Consider the following 18,912-nt stretch of genomic DNA (forward strand, 5'->3'; position numbering starts at 1 on the left):
TGCACACCTGGGATGTATGCTGTTAAAGGCGTTCTTGACTCTTGACCACCTCAGATCACTACAGACATGTCTTTAAAGGTCTTTCAGTGTACTACTGCTAACCAATTAGCCTGTTCACTGAGAAAGGAATGTGAATGCTCTTTGTCATAAGTGTCTGTAGTTTCAGTATCAACTATGTACAGTTTCAAGAATGGACAGTTTCACATTGTGACGAATCTCTTTGGCTGTGTCTAGAGCTCAAGGGTAAAGCTTTATGGCAACAAGACCCAGAGCATTGGAACAATGCCATCCCAAAGATCACCATCAAAGCTATCCAGAACAATCTCAAGAATAATAGAGTCAGACTATCGGCAGAAGACTTCCAAAAGACTGTTATTACAGCAATGTCTTCAAGAAGAACAGTCAGTTCAGAGTTACTTGGCCCAACCCAGGTGCAGAATATGTGGGTTTGATGTTGCAACTAATGTTTTGGGGCATTTTATACAGTAAATGTGCTCCAATGTATAAGTAATTTCTACATTCTTGAAGCAATCATTAATCTGAGTTGGGAATATAATAGATATCACATGTTGCCATGGACACTCTAAAAATCTATAGCTAATGGAGGTCCTCTTGGCAGAAAGAACAACAAATGCATTGGTAGAGACCTATACAAACTTAGTGACCAAACACAAGAACACTTTCATGACTGTCCTCTGAAAATTCAATGATATTCAATGATATTAAGAGTGTTTCATTAGGGTATGAATAATTTTGTAAAGGCTCAAATCCAAATATATCAACATTTCTATTGTTATGCAAATGAGGTGAAACTGGAATTAGTGTCAATTTATAGAGGACAAATAAGAGTAAAAAGTTAACATCCAATCACCATCACTCCATCCTTCATTTGTAAGAAATCTGCTCAAAACTAAAAATGTCCCAGGGGTATGAATAATATTGTTGTTAACTGTATCTATTTTGAATATTTTTCCTTTAACTTTAAAAGAACAATTTTATTTGCAGTTATTTTTCTAATATGTATTGGTAATGTATGTTTAAAAGTCTCTCCTCAACTCATTTCATTTTTTTTTTAATGTTCATTCTTTCAACATAAGCTCAACTGCACTGTGTTCATGTGTCTGAATGACAATGAGCTCAAGCCATGGACCAGAGACATGTGAGATATGCGGCCAGGAAGGTTTTGTAGGCGAGGCTGAGGTAAGAACTCACATGCTGCTGGACCATGAGGAGAATGGCGGCTCCTGCCCTCTCTGCGACCTCGGCCAGGTGACAGTGGAGGAGTTGGCTCTTCATATAAATACTGCCCACAGGAGTATCCTCAGTCCTTATGTTTCAAAGGAGTCACAAAATCGCGGTGCCATGCAGACTAGTCAGCGTTGCATAAGTGATGCTCCCTTTGCCTCTAGTGATACAGTGGTAGTAGTGGGGGAAGAGGTGTGTGAGGGAGACTCTCTGATCTATATCGAGGACTACTTTGGGGAGTCAGAGTCGGTGAAGCATCAGAACGGAAATCTGTCGGAGTTGGGAACAGCCAACAGGACTAGTATGGACTGTATTGATAGTGTTGAAGATGCTGACGTGGCTGCTGAAAATGGTAGTGCGAGTGAAGTGGGCAAAGTCGCATCTTCTGAAGAGGGCAGTGTTGATGTTCACGAATCTGCGGGAGTGAGCGAGGCTTCAGGTGATCTCTTTGATGAGACAAGATCACAGGAGGACTCCTGTAAGGAGAGTGCACAGGAACCCAAATGTCGTCTGGTGGATGAAGCCAGGGAGGACCTGCAGGAGAGGAAGGTGATAAGGCTGGAGGCGGGAAGGGCAGCTCCTCAACAGGGTGATGGCTTCAAGGAGTGCCAGAGTTCAAAGGAGAGGAGCGCCTCCCAGGAGGGGAAGCAGACTGACAGGAAGCGGGGAAGGAAGGAGCCGGATGTCCGCCCCAAGGACACCCAAAGACCTCCTCCTGAGCGGCGGAGCAGCCAACAGTCGGTGGATACGAACAACTCGTTGAGGAGCGAGAGTGGGAGTGTCAGGAGTGAAACCAGCAGCCCATTCAAGAAGCTGCTGAGAACATTAACAGGAAGTGCTCCCGAGGAGGAGGAGAAAGAAACCAAGCGAGAAGAGAGCGGGATATGGGTTGAGCGTCTCACGAATGACTCAGAACCTGACATTATTGGGGATGATGCGGACGTGATGATTGAAGATGCCCTAGCAGCTGATGAGGTTGAATTTGATGACATTCCCAGCACCAGTGGCATAAATCCCTCTGCCACGTCCACCCCTTCCAAGTCACATCCACTGCCACAAAAGACAAAAGGCAGCCCTAAGAAGCCAACGTTACTCAGCCTGAGCATGAGTGCAAAGAATGTGGACAGCCCAATTCTCTGTCCGCTGTGTGGTCTTGGGAGCTACGATCCCAATTTTCTGAGTACGCACATCAACAATGAGCATCCAGAGGGGGCAGTGGGTGGGGCTACTGAGTCTGTGAAGGGACCTGGAAGTGGTGGAGCCGATAGAGGGGAGGAGATTAGCTGCCCTGTGTGTGGACTCTCCGGGCTGGGTCCTCAAGAAATGAATGCCCACGTGGAGAGGCATTTCACCGACCAGCTGACAGACGGGGGAAAGGAAGTAGGAAGCCGACAAGGACATAGTCGTGACAGGATCAGTGAGATGGAGAAGGCTGACCGGCAGCTGGCTCAGCAGTTACTACAAGAGGAGAGGAAAGAACAGAGGGCGAGAGAGGAAGAGGAATTCAGAAAGCTGCAGGTCAGTGACAGGTTTCTTAAAAGATCACAGTACATTTTTATTCATGCTCAGCAATGTCGTGATGACATGATTGTAGTACCCATGTGTAAATGTTAGTCCAGACTTTGAACTATTTCCACCACTATTACTCAGTAGTAACTGTCTCTACTTAGTACTCAGGATGAACAGACTATTTGGAATTCATTATGGTTTTACAAATTGTTGAAACAGTTATTCAGGAAGGATATTATTTGAAATTGTTTATAATATATCATCTCTTAATTCTGAACACAGAAATTTTCTGGGTTATCTGAGGTATAGAATTAAATTGCCAAACTTTCTTACTCGTCTTTTAAAGGAGAAGTATGGAACTGATGGAAGGGGTAGTTTCAGAGGTCAGTCAGAAAGAAATACATCACGCCAAGTGTGGCAGGGTCAGCTGACACCGTTTGAGTACCACGCCCAGAGGGCTGAGCTGGCAGAGTCCATGGCAACCGGGATTGACAGTGGACAAACTCGGACGACGGGTAAATCTCACGTAATTGCAGAAATATATTCTCTTAAATCTGTCTTCACAGTCAAAGAGTTCTGTCAAGTTCTGTGCTTGTATTAACAGGCAAAGCCCTTGCTCTTTATCATCAGTTATTCTGTACATCTCTAATAATCAGAATTGTCAATTACCGTATAAGATTTTGATGATGGTTGAGTGCCAGTTAAGTTCCAGGTTACCACTTCTTGAGCTGAGGCTAAAAACAATTTTTTAATATTTTTTCTTTTATTTATTCAGATTTTCATCATGTTCAAATAATTTTGCAAAGTGCATGTGTGTGTATGTGTTCGTGTTTACGTGTATGACAATGTCCAAATGCAAGAAACACTCTGTGAGAATACATGTACATCATTTTTTCAATGACCCATGCAGGTCTACACAAATGGTTTCTGCATTAGAATTATATTGTCCCTGCTGAAAGCAGAATTCTGTACAGTGCACTCCCGTTATAACGAACACGGTTATAACGAAATTCCGGTTACAACGAAATAAAATTTAGGGCCGCAACATTATCAACTCTATGTATTTTTATTGTTTATTCATTCGGTTATAACGAAATTTCGTTATAACGAAAGAAAACTGCCGGTCCCGAGGACTTCGTTATAACGGGAGTCCACTGTACATAATTATACAACCATACTTTTTTTCCTTCTCTTTGCCCTTTGATGCTGTGACACACCTTATGCAGGTATCGTTCCTAAATTGATGGAGTATTATAACAGCAAGGTACACGGAGTCTCATTTGCGCGCTTGTCTCTCAACCTGGACCACTTCTCCTCAGCAGCAGGTGATGTTGGTTGGGGATGTGGATACCGCAACATCCAGATGCTGCTATCTGCCATGGTAGAGGACCCACAGTTCAGACAAGTTGTATTTAATGGTATGGAAACATAATTCCTTGTTTTACCGTGTTTTCTATTTATTTGTGTTTTCGGTAGTTTGTTGGTTTTTGTTTTGATATTTTGCTTTTGAATTCAGATTTCCAAGTCTAACACCTCTCCATAGTTCTACATGAGGCATTTAAAAAGCATATCTCTTCAGGTCCCGATAAGAGAATGTTAAGTTCTCCCTGATTTGGGAACTGTAATTGCCTGTTGCAGTGAAAGTATTGACCTGATTGCTCTGTGAAACCATCCTGATTTTGATCCGCAAATGTTGACAACCCGAGATTGAAGCTGTGTTTCTCAACTTGCAGAGCATAGCAGGAATTTAACTTTTAGCATGAATGGGTTGCTAGAACTGACAGATGTGCATTGCTTGATCAAATATTTTAATAACCATATTGCAAGTCAAATTGCTTCACATTTTCTGTGGGTTTTTTTTTTAAGGCTCTTGTTGTTTGCAAGCATGAAAATAATTAATACTCACTTCATTTTACTTGCTTTTATGTTATGTTACATGTTTAGAAGCTTCCTATTGATGATTATTTATAACACAAGAATTAAAACTGAATTATGATTGTAGGAAATAATCTATAACAGTCCTTGGGTTTGGGTTATGTAATCCTCTCGAGACCACCACCTCAAAGGACAAGTTCACCTTCATTAACATAAGGATTGAGAGAATGTAGCAATATTAGTAGAACACATCATTGAAAGTTTGAGGAAAATAAGACAATCCGTTCAAAAGTTATGAATTTTTGAAGTTTTTGTGCAGTCACCGCTGGATGAGAAGACTACTGCAGTGTATGATGTCACATGCGTACAACAATATAAGGAAAATATAAAGAGAATTTCACAAAATTTCATCTTTTAAAAAAAAGTACACATTCCCTTGACTCGTTACTGACATATGTTATGGGTAATATTATTCCCATCGATTGCCTTTAGAAAGAGGCAAGTCAAGTGCTCTTTTATTATGTGAAAAAAGTGAAAATATGTTGAATTTTCTTTACATTTTCTTTATACTGTTGTACTCATATGACATCACGAGCCTTAGTAGCCTCCTCATCCAGCGGTTCCAACACAAAAATGTTAAAAATTCATAACTTTTACATCGATTGTCCAATTTTCCTCAAACTTTCACTGATGTGTTCTACTAATATTGCTGCATTCTCTCAGTCCTTATGTTTATGAAGGTGAACTTGTCCTTTAAAGTGCCATTGATATTGTATGCAAACAGGATGCTGATGATAATCATAGATTAAAGAAAATTCACATTCCATTTGATATCTTTATCAATTGTTAGCTGTGACATTCCCCCATGCTGGCTTTTACAGGGAGAAAGGATATTCCATCCATACCGCGGATTCAACTCCTGATCGAGGATGCGTGGAGCAAGGGGTTTGATGTCCAGGGACGGGGTCAGCTGCAGGGCAAAGTTCATAACACCAGGAAGTGGATAGGAGCGACGGAGGTTGTGGCGATGCTCTCAGCACTTCGAATCAGGTGAGTGGATCATGACTGCCACAATCACATGTCTATATGCTATCCTACCCTGCGAGCCTCGCCCCTATATTTCATAAAAGCAGCAACTGATTTTAGATGTTTAAAAGCAAGGTTCAGGGTATTCAGATATGACTATCATCGATCTTGCATTCAGCCGACACTCTTATTACACATTGCCAAGAGTAGACAGCCCTGCAAAGTGTCTCTGAATTTGACCTGCCATACCAAGATTTAGTAGTCTCATGTTTGTGCAGACCTGTATATATGCTATACAGCACTTTTCTTATACTCGCTTGAAATTTATATGGAACCTGTTCATTGTGCGCTATTCATGTAACAAATGTATGTTGTACATCCTGTGTCACTCCAACATCATGAACAATGTAACCCTGCCATTGTATCATGCAATGTAAAAGATGGCTATTATTGTAAACTCCTGTTTGCCCATGTGATTATTATAATTATTATTATTATTATTGTTATTATTATTTTTATTATTATTATTATTATTATTATTATTATTATTATTATTATTATTATTATTATTATTATTATTATTATTATTATTATTATTATTATTATTATTATTATTATTATTATTATTATTATTATTATTATTATTATTATTATTATTATTATTATTATTATTATTATTATTATTATTATTATTATTATTATTAGTATTAGTATTATTGTGTGTGTGTGTGTGTGTTTAATTCATTGTTCAAATAATTCACCAGCAAGTGCTTTGTCCAACAGGTGCAAGCTGTACGACTTCCACGCCCCCAGTGGCCCGAATGGTACCCATCCACGTCTCTTTGCATGGATCAGGGACTACTTTGGCAGGCCACCACTGCTCAGCATGGATGGCTCTGGGAGATCCAATAAGTTACCACTCTACCTCCAGCATGAAGGTACATGTAGGTCCTGCACAGCATCAGGTTCCCAAGAGTTGAAAAGGCAGTAGTTCTACAATAGGAGATTTGGGCTTCTACCAACTTTTAGTGACTTGCTGGCTAGCTTTCGTCCACTCCTATTGTACAACCTCTCCAACTGATGAAAGTTTTCTGCACCGACAGCAGTCCTCTTCTGTTGAGCCTCCTTTTCTGTACCAAATTTCATCAGAATGAGTGATTTGATATCAAAGTACGACTAATGAAATTCTTGTATGAACAAGACTTTTACTTTGCAAGTGAGGAAGTTTACAAGATTATTGAATATCCCTTTGATATATTGTGTACTATCTGTAAAGTCCAGTTTATGTAAGATATTGAATATATAAGTAATATTTTGCTTTGTAAAGTGGGAACAACTCTCACATTCATTTGAAAGAATCGTGATACAAGCTCACCCTAGAGATAGCTCTTGAACTACTTCTAATTAAAGGACAAGTCCACCTTCATATACATTAGGATTGAGAGAATGCAGCAATATTAGTTGAACACATCAGTGTAAGTTTGAGGTAAATCGGACAATCCGTTCAAAAGTTATGAATATTTTAAGTATCTGCGCAGTCACTGCTGGATGAGAAGACTACTACAGTGTATGATGTCACATGCGTACAACAGTTAGGGAAAATAAAAAGAGAATTTCACAAAACTTTACTTTTTGAATAAAGTGCACATTTCTTTGACTTGCTACTGACGTATATGTTAAGGGTAATATTTTTCCCTCTACCCTCTGAAAGAGAGAAGTCGCGTGTTATTTTGTTTTGCGAGAAAAATGGAACTATGTTGAATTTTCTTTATTCTTTCTTTATATCTCTGTACTCATGTGACATCACAAACTTACTTAGTCTTTTCATCCAGCCGTGACTGAGCAGAAACTTAAAAAATTCATAACTTTTGAACGGATTGTCCGATATTCCTCAAACTCTCACTGATGTTTTCTACTAATATTGCTGCATTCACTCAACCCACATGTCTATGAAGGTGAACTTGTCCTTTAAGTACCACATAAATACACTGAAGACTTGACCACTGTTCTGTCAAAGACGTGAGAGTCATATACCAATGAATGAGATCTACTGGATGACAGGTTCTATTGATGTGGTATTCTGATTTTCCTTCCCTTCTGCAGGTCACAGCAGAACGGTGGTGGGTTGTGACATCATGAAGGATAAGTCCACCAGACTGCTCATCTTCGATCCCAGCATGGAGCTATCCAATGCCAAAGCTCTCAGGTGAGGAAGTCGCATATGTGTAATACGATAGAGGAGTAAATAAACAACAACTAAACACACCCACACAGTATCACACTACTCAAACAGCAACAGTTAGCCAAAACTTAATGAAGACCTCATGTTTGACACAGCAGCATTAGCTAGTTTGTAGCAAATCGTTCAGAAGAGTTTGTGCAGAGATCATTTTAAAGGACAAGTCCACCTTCATATACATATGGATTGAGTGAACGCAACAATATTAGTAGAACACATTATTGAAAGTTTGGGATAAAATCCAACAATCCGTTCAGAAGTTATGAATTTTTAAAGCATCTGCGCAATCACTGCTGAATGAGGAGACTACTACAGTGTATGATGTCCCATGCATACAATGGTATATGGAAAATAAAAAGAGAATTTCACAAAACTTTGTTTTTTGAATAAAGTGCACATTTCTTTGACTTTGACTTATTCCCCTTGCCTTCTGAAAGAGAGAAGTCGGCTGTTCTTTTGTTATGCGAGGAAAGTGAAAATATGTTGAATTTTCTTTATGCTGTCTTTATATCGTTGTACTCATGTGACATCACAAGCTATAGTAGTCTTCTCATCCAGCCGTGACTGAGCAGAAACTTAAAAAATTCATAACTTTTGAACGGATTGTCCGATTTTCCTCAAACTCTCACTGATGTGTTCTACTAATATTGCTGCATTCACTCAACCCACATGTCTATGAAGGTGGACTTGTCCTTTAATGTGTCCTCCATGCCACCACTGTCTTTCCCTGTTGATAAGTATTAAAGCTGCAAGAAAACTATTTTTCCTAACACACTCATACATGGCTAAGTTGGCATTGGTATTTATGGCTGCAGCTATTTTGGGAGCAGAAAATATTATTTAATTGTGACCAATAGTCTCAATGCTGCCACCCTTCAGGGTTTGACATTGACATCAAGTAGTGACTGTGATATATATAATATACTTCAGGAAAATTTGTGGACAACAATAGCATCACCACTGTTCATATAGCAACTAATGGAGAAAGATTATTGGCAATGTATTTTAAATAACTGTTCCAAATATATAGGCACATAGTAAAAGAAATTTGTCATAATGTATTTGCAAGGTGTTACATTCATCTGATCCTATTGAATACACTTCTTATATGAGATCCAGTGTGCATATGTAAGTCTTTGCTCTGTCCAGCAAGCCTGACATAAGGTTTCTTACCTTCAGGAACAAGCTTTGCTCCAAAAGATAAAATTTCAAGTTGGTAGTATTAAAAATCACTATACTGATGCACGTCCTGGCATGTTGTGTTCAAATGCAGACGGGGTGAGATAACTGGTCACACCCTGAAGCCAGTGAGGAAGACCCTCGGTCAAATGAAGGCCAAACAGTACCAAGTGGTCAGCATTGAAGGGCTGATGACCAAGGATCAAGAGTATGAGGTATGCTGGACTCCCGTCATGGGCCGTAGTCCCAGACCACCTCATTGTTGTCCTCTATATAGCCAATGATGTTACTGTTTGCATGTAGGCCAGAAGCCCTCACTGGCAAACTTGGTCTCTGTTTTGTTTTTTGGTTTTTTTTTTTTATTTTGGATTAAATTTCAAACTTCAGTGTTATTTAGACATGTTATACAAACTGAGAAAGTAGTTACAATTTATGTAATTTTGTGTTATCTGTGGAGATTGGTTGTTGAAAAGCAAAGATTTTGCCATGCATATAAACTGTCTTCAAGAATAAATTACCAATGTGTATTCATAGTACACAGCAGTTCAACTGACAGCGGCACAAGACCAAGTGAATACTCTGTACAATGTTTATAAAAACAGGGTATTTAGAAAGACAGAGTATGTTGTTGTTTTAGGCAACAACTATTGATGTGTTGTACTATTATGCCATATTTATGATGATAATGATTATCATTGTTATTTTCATCATTATCAATATTAGGATGAATGGTGGATGAATTTGTTGTGATGGATTGATTGCAGAGTTCTCATCTGTTGTTTGACATGTGGAAAGAGATCATTTAATGCAAAGTACCAAATTTCCCAAAACCATGCTGATTAAATGCTGCCAATGCATTAAGGAGTTTAAAACACTTGTACATTATTGATATGTCAGAGATATGTCCAAAATATATTGTTGCTGGGTTGACAAGAGCTTGTATCTCAAATTTGGTGAAAATTACTTTTTTGGTAATGATCAGATAATCAGTTAAATGATGCCCTGTCCAAATCCCACATGTAGCCGTCTTTTTCTGTAATACCTAAAAAATGAAACAACCATGGCACGTCGAAGGAAAGTCTGTCCCATTTGATATAGTGCTTTGGCTGCCATGTTTTATTGCTCTCCTGAACATTTGACATTTTGTAGATACGAGGTCTTGTTGCCCCAGAAAAGAATGGGTATCATAAAATGTAGTCTTACAGCAACATATTATACTCTCTTTCAGATGAGCCTTGAATATCATAAAGCCAAGTCTTCAACAAAACGTACAGCTGATGATTCATTACATATGTAATGTACAATAATGTACAAGTGTAAAACTGTCGCAGCTCTATCATTTTAAAATCTGACAGAGATGTTCATTTTGTCTCATTTACAAATTCATTCTCTTTGTCTACAGAGGAGCAAACTGCTATCATCACACCGGATCCCTTGACACAGGTGACGCTCCCTGTCCTGATGGACATTACTTTTCAAATTTGGGCATGAAATGTCCTTTTTCTACAGCTCATATCATCTCTATCTGGCGCTTGGACCATCAAAGTCCGTACCATTATACAATGAGTCTCGACTTCAACAGGATCTCAAAACCAACACGTCATGTTTGTGCCGATGACATGCATCTCTGCAAAATGCAAAAGTCTACTTATCAACAAGCTTGTAAGAGAATGCTTCAAGATGAAGCTAAAATTGGGATGTTGCCTTGATACATCGATTGGAAGTCACCTTAATCTCTGTCTTTCAGTAGATATTAAATTATGTGATATATGAAAACAGACTTCTAGCATATCTTATTGTGATTGTCTTCCATGTATGTTTGTCTTCCATTGAGACAACACAAAGTTGTAGATCACTACTTATCCTTTGCCTTGATATTTGATAATACACTCTTTGCCTATAAATATTTGTGTTTATAGCAGAAACCAAGAAATGTAGGATGAACAGGATTCACTATAACTTTATCAGTAGATTTAAAAATGAATGCCTCCTTTCGTTAAATTGGGAGTGTTTCATCATAGCACCTCATTCTTTGAAGGGAATGATACCCCTGTTTCTGTGGCCATCAGAGGAGGACTGTTCAGGGAGATAGAAGGACCCATCTGATGACTGCTGACTGCCCTTTTAGTCATCTATTTTTCTAAATTTATCTGCCAAAGGGATTGCTGTTTTTGATGTAAGTTTTAAACTCTTTGAAGCATTAGTTACATATGCAGCTATTTTGTTGCAGCATTAACACAGTACATTGGAGACATAGTAAGATATCTGGAAACACATACAGACATACATACGCATACGCATATATCATGAGTAAGAATATCTGTCAGATCTGTGCAGTTGGAGATATTATTGACGAGACAGGGTTTGTTATTTTGGGCATATTATTGTTAACATACCAGAGTTGTAGCTTTCCTATGTTCCTTTCATATAAGCATATTCACTGCTCAAAGTTAAATAGCACAACATATTTATTTGTTTGAAGTATGCCTTTGTTGTTTTTCTGTGATACAGAAATGCAAGTTGCTTTACACTGAAAATAGAAAATAGAACTTTTATAACAAACAGTTTATTATACATGAAGGATTTGAATTCATTTTGAAGAGCTGCAGCAACACGAAACCTTGTCATGTGCTTAATAATGAGTGAGCCCATGGAGCCATTTTTCTCTCAACAGTCATGCAAAACAGTAATGCTAACTCCATTTGAAAGTTTATTATAAAAGTGTGATGTTTGTTGTTGTTGGTTTTTAACTCATAATTCCAAACACCTTGCCAGCTTTGGGATATGGTATTTACAACTCAATAATGATTAACACTTTGATATGCCTGTGGCAATATAAACATTGTGGCAGGATTTCTCATATAGACTATCGAAATGATGTCGTCACAATCTTTTGTTAAAGCTTAGGTCGGAACTAGGTGCAAGCATGGTGAGCAGCCATGGTGTTCACAGATATTCTGGCCAGTTTCCATGGTGGTGAATCGCTATGACATCATACTTTGTCAAGCTATGATTATGGAGGAAGAGATTTGTTATTAGTGCAATGAGCTGAAAGTGATACAGTATTCATCGCATAATTGGGACAGGTTGGGAGTAGCAAACACGTCCCCTTTAAGCGGGGTGCCCGATTTCGCGATGAGCACTCACCATGCACTAACGGCATACGACATGTACATGTAGTGCACACACACACACACACACACACACACACACACACACACACACACACACACACACACACACATTCATACTGACGTACTGTACATGTACATGAATACACAACCACGCTACCCCTCAGTGCGACCCTCTAGCTCTCCCTGCGTTCTGGCAATGATGTAGAGTAATCGCAACCGGGTTCTTCTTCTGTCACCTCTCTTTGAACACAAAATATGTGGATTAGAAGCTAGCACTTTCTCAAACATTTGTAGAATTCTTGGACACGTAGGGCGTTCCGTATAAATACATATCCACAACCATGGGAAATGATTACCCAGAACTAATGTGGGAACGTCAATGAAAAGTCCTTCAATCATTCAATCATCACGGCTTGATTGTTTACTTACCGCGATCACTGCACTGTACATGTGTTGTCAATTATGTAGCGATCTAGCTCGCCATATATACACATGTACAGAAAAGCGAAGGCGGGCAGCAAGCTGAAATGTACGTGTACTGGATGGACGGAGGTCAAAACACACCAGTCCGAAGCTTGCTTTGTAAGTTCGATGTAAACAAAAACTGATAGGGAATCTTTGAAATATTGTTGTGGTATTTTGGTAGATTTTTTGTGTAAAATATCAACAAAATCGAAGAGTGCTTGAAGAAAAATTGTCTCGTTTATCAGAGGTCCCCGCCCGATTATCCAGTGAAAATAACGTGCGTTGGAAATGTTTCTGGGAAGCGTATGTCATTTAAGCGAGGTTCCCGATTATCAGATGCCCGATTATGCGATGAATACTGTACCAATATTGCATTCCAGTTCTTTACAGATATTAATGGTTATACATTTTCTGATTTATTCAAAATTGATCCCTTTAATGACATACAACTGAAAATAGGTAAAAAGGTATGCATAATCCCAATTATTGTTTGTTTAACAATATTAGCTCAGGTTGGCTGTAGATTGTACATAGGGAAGAAGGGGTACAGGCAACTACCATTTTAACAAAGTCCCCGGGACAAGTGGGTTTCTTTCCCCATATTAAACTTTCATTGTAGCCACACAACAAAGTACATAAAGACATGTAGATGATAATTTTCAGACTTAAATTTTCACTTCATTGTATGGACAATTGTGATATACCGTGTTTGTCAGGCTTTATTATGCGAGTGCACTGTACTACTTTCAGAACAGTCTTATGGATAACATCATGACCTTGATCGTCTGGAATTCACCTGTCGTGGGTAAACTGGTATAAGGTGTTGTCAAAGAAGTGTACCTGGTGGACAGGAAACCAATTTAAATATTCATGTAGTGCCATCATGCCTCAGGATACCCTCTGCAATTATCGTAAGAGGGTTAGCCATTATACATGCAGGGAAAAAGTGATGTTTTTGTGTATGATGTGACCACAATTTTGAATCTGTCAATCACTTACTCTTTCTTTGCCACCAGCCATGAATTTATTTTTGTGATGATCAGAGATTATATATGAAAGAAATATCTGTGTGGAATTGCAAAATATCTCTTGCTTTATGTTTCCTATATTGATGTGTATAACATACTCTATATATTTATAGTATTTATACACTTATGAACAAGCAATGGCTGTAATAACACACATCAGAGGTTAATATATGAGTTTGCTTTTGCTAGTTCAATATTTCATTCTTCTCAAATGTAGTGAAAGAGACACAGCAGAAAGAGAAAACATTCTATTTGTCTAATTTCTAGCTTTGCAGTATCTGTTTAATGCAGATCCAGAAGGCGGTACAGTATGTAATAACATCAGTGCACAAAGCCAATGAAATTGCATGAACGAATTACACCCTATGCTGCGCATAGAAAATGGTTTCTATGCAAAGACATTACTTGCCATGTTTTTATGGCTACCACACGGGTTTTCTACAAAAGGATGGAAGCAATTTCTATTCCTGTCAGGTTTGGAGCATTATCAGACTTCTGCGCAATAAATGTGGCAGATATACAATCTGTATGGTGGATAATACACAATTTCTTTTTCTGTCTCCTATTTGGGCAGGGCCCTGTTTTATGAAGAGTTACAATTGATTATATAGTTGATTTCCATGGTAAGTCTATGGCAGCCTGTGTGATGAGGAAATTTGTAATCGATTATAACTTTTGATAAAACTGGGCCCTGGAGTTATGCATGTATTACAGATAATTTTTGTTTTCTGTATTGCTACTTGTGTTATTTCATGTCATTAACTGAACAAAAACATGAACTACATATGTGTATTGTGTTCAAACTGTGTACACTGGGGTATTTTTTATGAAACCAAGAACTTAATATAATTTGCACTCTGAGATAAAAGGTCAAAGATTTTGGACACAAAAGTGAAATCCATTGATACTTAACAATTTGCTCTTTCCTTGAACAACAAAGCTCTGGTCATATATATTTCATATCTGAAGTGTAGTTTACATACTCTTAAGTGAGGCCTTGAATCAAAGGACACTGGAAAGTGTCCCAACAGTGCCAAATCAAACTTTACGATCTATGCTATAATATGTGGTACTCTGTACGCTGCAGGACCTATGATCAACCCAAAGATGTCAATGTGTGTGTTGCTCTCATGCTGTTGCACCTTGCGGCATGTTTCTACAGAATCCCAAGTTCCGGGTCTATTCTATCCGATAGAACAGCCTGTGGAAACGCACCAGTATTGGATTTTTCAGATTCCAATAGCCACAAAAATTCTGATTATCGTAACTGTCCCCTGAGGTAGTTCTTTCCGGGTTAGTTCCCCGTTTCAGTGCTGTGGAAACATGCTGGGTTCAATAACCCGATACAGCTGATATGAGGTGGCGGTATGACCCGGAAGTATTATCTTTGAAAATCAATCACCAGTGACTAGACCATATTTCATCAGACAGTGCCAAACTAGACTGCAAAAACACCATCCAAAACGCAATTGAATGCATCGATTGGCAAATCGTACCAGCCATCATGATGGATGCTTATTTACCCACAATGCACTAAGCCAACTGTCCAGACATCCGGTCACAACTGCGTACAGGCGTAGAATCAGATTCTAACTGATTATACGCTTTCTGTGGAAACAATCCGGGTCTGCATTAGCGCTGTATTTAATTGCGGGTTTACAAATTCTGGGTCTATCGGATTCTCTCTGGAAACACACTGATAATGGTGTCTTCTTGTTTATGTCAATTGAGGTGATTTTACTGAATGGCTAATTGCAATTTATTCAGGATTTAAGCTATGTCTTCCTCAAGTGTGCCAGCATACTCTTGACTCTTGAAGAACTGAAATTTATTTTGTACATGTGATACCTGTCATCTTAAGTATCTTCTCACGTACACTTATTACCCTTTACTTTCAGATGGGTATTTGTAACATTGCATCTGAGTGCATAAGCTTGCCTGTACATGTAATTGGCCAGCATTTTTGTGCTCTACATACATTTATCATTTCTCTGACAGTATGCGTATGCTGGATGAATTTGCCATGTTTGATTCACGTTACGTGTGTTGTCTTTTATGGGTAGTACAATGAAGTCTTCTCTACCTAACACCCATGTGTCAGGCATTTATATGTGATGTGCATTTTGAAGCTTTGTCACAGTTAGTTTGAGTTTGATAATCTCATGTGTACATGAATCATGAATAATGTTTAAGGGCAAAGAATATTCTTCAAGGGTATACTTGAATCATGCATAATGTTAAAAGCAAATAATATCTGCTACAGGTGTACATGATTGGCGTTGCATATGAAACAGAGTACAAGTGTACCTTTCTGAGAGAAAAATCTGGTTTGTTGTTATGTTCAAGTACATGACAAAGGTGCCACTTTTCATGGACGAAGCAAAAGTCAGACAAACCAAACAAGCAAGCAAATAATCACTCTTTATTTCACGCACTACAGTTGTAATGCGAAATATTCCAGTCAAATTATGTGTTTTTTGTTCACACTCTTGTTTTCCTAGCATAATGACCGTAAAAGTGACTCCTGTTATAGCCAAGTCCTTGGGACTGGCAGTTTTCTTTCGTTTTACAGTATATCAAAATTTCATTACACATAGCCAAATGGCAAAGTATGAAAAGATATACAGATGATGATATTGGGTCAGGAATTTTTACTTGGTTGTAACAAGATTTTCATTGCAACTGATTGACAAATTGCCCTACATTGACATAAATAAGCACTGAATTGATCAGCGTTTATGTACACCTATGATTTTTTATCATGGCTGCTACTAAACGCTGATCAATTCAGTGCTTATTTACGTCGATGTAGGGCAATTTGTCAATCAGTTGCAATGAAAAACATCTCGACTGAAGAATTTCATGAATTTGAAAGATTTTAATTATTACCATGTTTGTTATAACTGGAGTGGACTGTACAATGGACTCTCATTATAACAAACTTCTTGAGACTAGTTACATCACTTTGTTATATTGAAATGTTGTTATACTAGGGCTTGAAAATATTGACTAGAAAGAAATTTCAAACTATGGGGTGAGAAAAAGAGTACTGATATGAATTAGCTTGTTACATCACTGTTCAACATCAAAATATTCCATGATATTCAGATCAGTGTAGCAAAGTAGCATTAAGGTCTCTTGCAGTGTAATTGAATAGATAGGTACAGTTTCTGCTCTCGACAAACTGAATTTAGTGGTATGATAGAGGTAACTCCAATCTTTGTACTGGCTGACTTTAATGATTAGACTACAATGAACAAACATCAATGAAAGTTATTTCCAGGTTGGACAAAAGATGAAGTTACAAAAGTTTGTAGTTACATCTTTTGTCAAAGGAGTGCTGCTTTGGGTCATACCTGGGTAGTTATATGTAATAAGACTAGGTGCTATCAACACCACACTATTACCCTTTGCTTTACAAGTCATCATTTGCTAAATAGTTGCAGTTGTTGACTCAAGTGATATAAAAGGGAACCACAGTATAGAAAGGACCTAAAAACCATGAAAATTACCTTGTTAGCAGTCAGTCCGCAGCACCCGATAATTCGCTCGTATTTATTCAACTCGTATGCAAGCCCGCTCTAGGCTTGCATACGTAATGAGCTGCGTAAGGGGATTTTGTCCTTGGGCTTTCGGCTAATGTTCACAAATTTGGTATCAAATTCAAGGAAAATATGTAAACTATCGTCACATGTTACTCAAATTATTGTAAATGAAAAATATCATAGCGTAATTTGAGCTTGAAAAGTGATGAAAAAAGTGATTCGTTCAGTACACGTTCAAGACGTCAAAAAAATATCAAATTCACCTTGCCTCTCAATGAAAATGCTTTATTTGGTAGTCCATCTCCTAATCTTTGTATCCATGTAAATATCTTGACAATTTGTTGCTTAATCCGGTCAGGAACCAGTAAGATATACATCGATGTCAGTGCTGATCAGCTTGAAACCGTGTAATCTCAAGAGTAAGCTCTCTCATTGGACAGCGCTTGCATTCAGCGCTTGCATTACGTCATTACGCTGCTACATAACGGTTTCATGCCACTTGCGGTTTCTTGGCACGCGTGTAGTTCAAGCGCTGAATGCAAGCACTGTCCAATGAGAGAGCTCTTTCGCGCCACTGTACACTTTGTGTGGAGCATACTTCCGGCTTAGGAGTGAATTTTACAGACATTTCAAAACGGAAAAACTAGTATAAATCATGCTTGCGTCTCCTTGACTCCAATATATGATGAGCATCTAAGTTTCCTCTCTACTAAAAAGCCAAAATCAGAAACAACATTTTCTTAATCCGGTCAGGAACCAAAAAAGAACTTTAGACGACAAAATCTTCCGTGAAAAGCAGGTAAAATTTACGCAAATTCAACTGATTATATAGTCATGATAAGATCCGATGTTATACGCAAATTTAGTATCAAAATAAAGATCAAAGTCTGAAGAACAATTTACCGTGACTTGTAGCCATGACAAATGTATGTACAAGTCGCTACACTGTGAAAACCATAGCCCTATCAAAGTCTCGCAAAATCTCGCACGACGAGACACCTTTCGAACGCAAAGATCGTCAACGAGAGTGCTGAATAAATCTTGCCGGATCGGCTCATTAGCATACGTGCTGCGGACTGACTGTTAGCTCACCTGAGCCAAAGGCTCAAGTGAGCTATTGCGATCGCCCTTTGTCCGGCGTCCGTCGTGCGTAAACTTTTTACATTTTCATCTTCTTCTTGAAAACCCCAAGACCAATTTTCATCAAACTTGGCAGATAGCATCCCTAGGGGGTTAGGAACTCAATTTGTTAAAATGGGCACCATGCCCCACCCAGGGGCCCCCCAGGGGGCCCCAAACCCCCCAAAATTAAGGAATCTGTAAAAATCTTCTTCTCTCGAACCAGAAGTGATAGAGCTAAGTTAATACTGTGAGACAGTACATTGATGACTGTAGTTTCAAGTTTGTTCATGACAGAATCAGGGGTGCCCCCCTTGGGACCCAGGGGAGGGGGGTGGGGAGGGGTCCTTCTCAGCCGACTCCTAATGGGGCCTAAATTGTACATTTTCATCTTCTTCTTGAGAACCCCATGACCCATTTTCACCAAACATGGCAGGTAGCATCCCTAGGGGGTTAGGATCTCAATTTGTTAAAATGGGCACTATGCCCCACCCAGGGGGCACCCAGGGGGGCCCAAACCCCCCCCCCCAAAAAAAAAAAAAAAAAAA

The 18,912-nt window shown here is 38.7% G+C and overlaps 1 protein-coding gene across 1 annotated transcript; it reads left to right on the top strand.

Moving 5' to 3' along the window:
• Positions 1–1,131: 1,131 nt before the first annotated feature.
• Positions 1,132–10,511, top strand: LOC140242425 (uncharacterized). The gene is made up of 8 exons (XM_072322161.1): positions 1,132–2,763; positions 3,101–3,269; positions 3,981–4,172; positions 5,511–5,679; positions 6,439–6,593; positions 7,759–7,861; positions 9,168–9,288; positions 10,476–10,511. Exons 1-8 carry the CDS (start codon positions 1,132–1,134, stop codon positions 10,509–10,511), a joined length of 2,577 nt encoding a protein of 858 aa, XP_072178262.1.
• Positions 10,512–18,912: the final 8,401 nt, after the last annotated feature.

The sequence above is a fragment of the Diadema setosum genome, chromosome 19, assembly GCF_964275005.1.
Source record: "Diadema setosum chromosome 19, eeDiaSeto1, whole genome shotgun sequence".
NCBI classification, from domain to species: domain Eukaryota; kingdom Metazoa; phylum Echinodermata; class Echinoidea; order Diadematoida; family Diadematidae; genus Diadema; species Diadema setosum.

Excerpts from the sequence above, each read along its gene's own strand:
- LOC140242425 (XM_072322161.1), top strand. The coding sequence starts at position 1,132 with ATGAGCTCAAGCCATGGACCAGAGACATGTGAGATATGCGGCCAGGAA. Across the intron at positions 7,862-9,167 it reads TCCAATGCCAAAGCTCTCAG|ACGGGGTGAGATAACTGGTC; the intron begins GTGAGGAAGTCG and ends GTTCAAATGCAG. Across the intron at positions 9,289-10,475 it reads CCAAGGATCAAGAGTATGAG|AGGAGCAAACTGCTATCATC; the intron begins GTATGCTGGACT and ends CTTTGTCTACAG.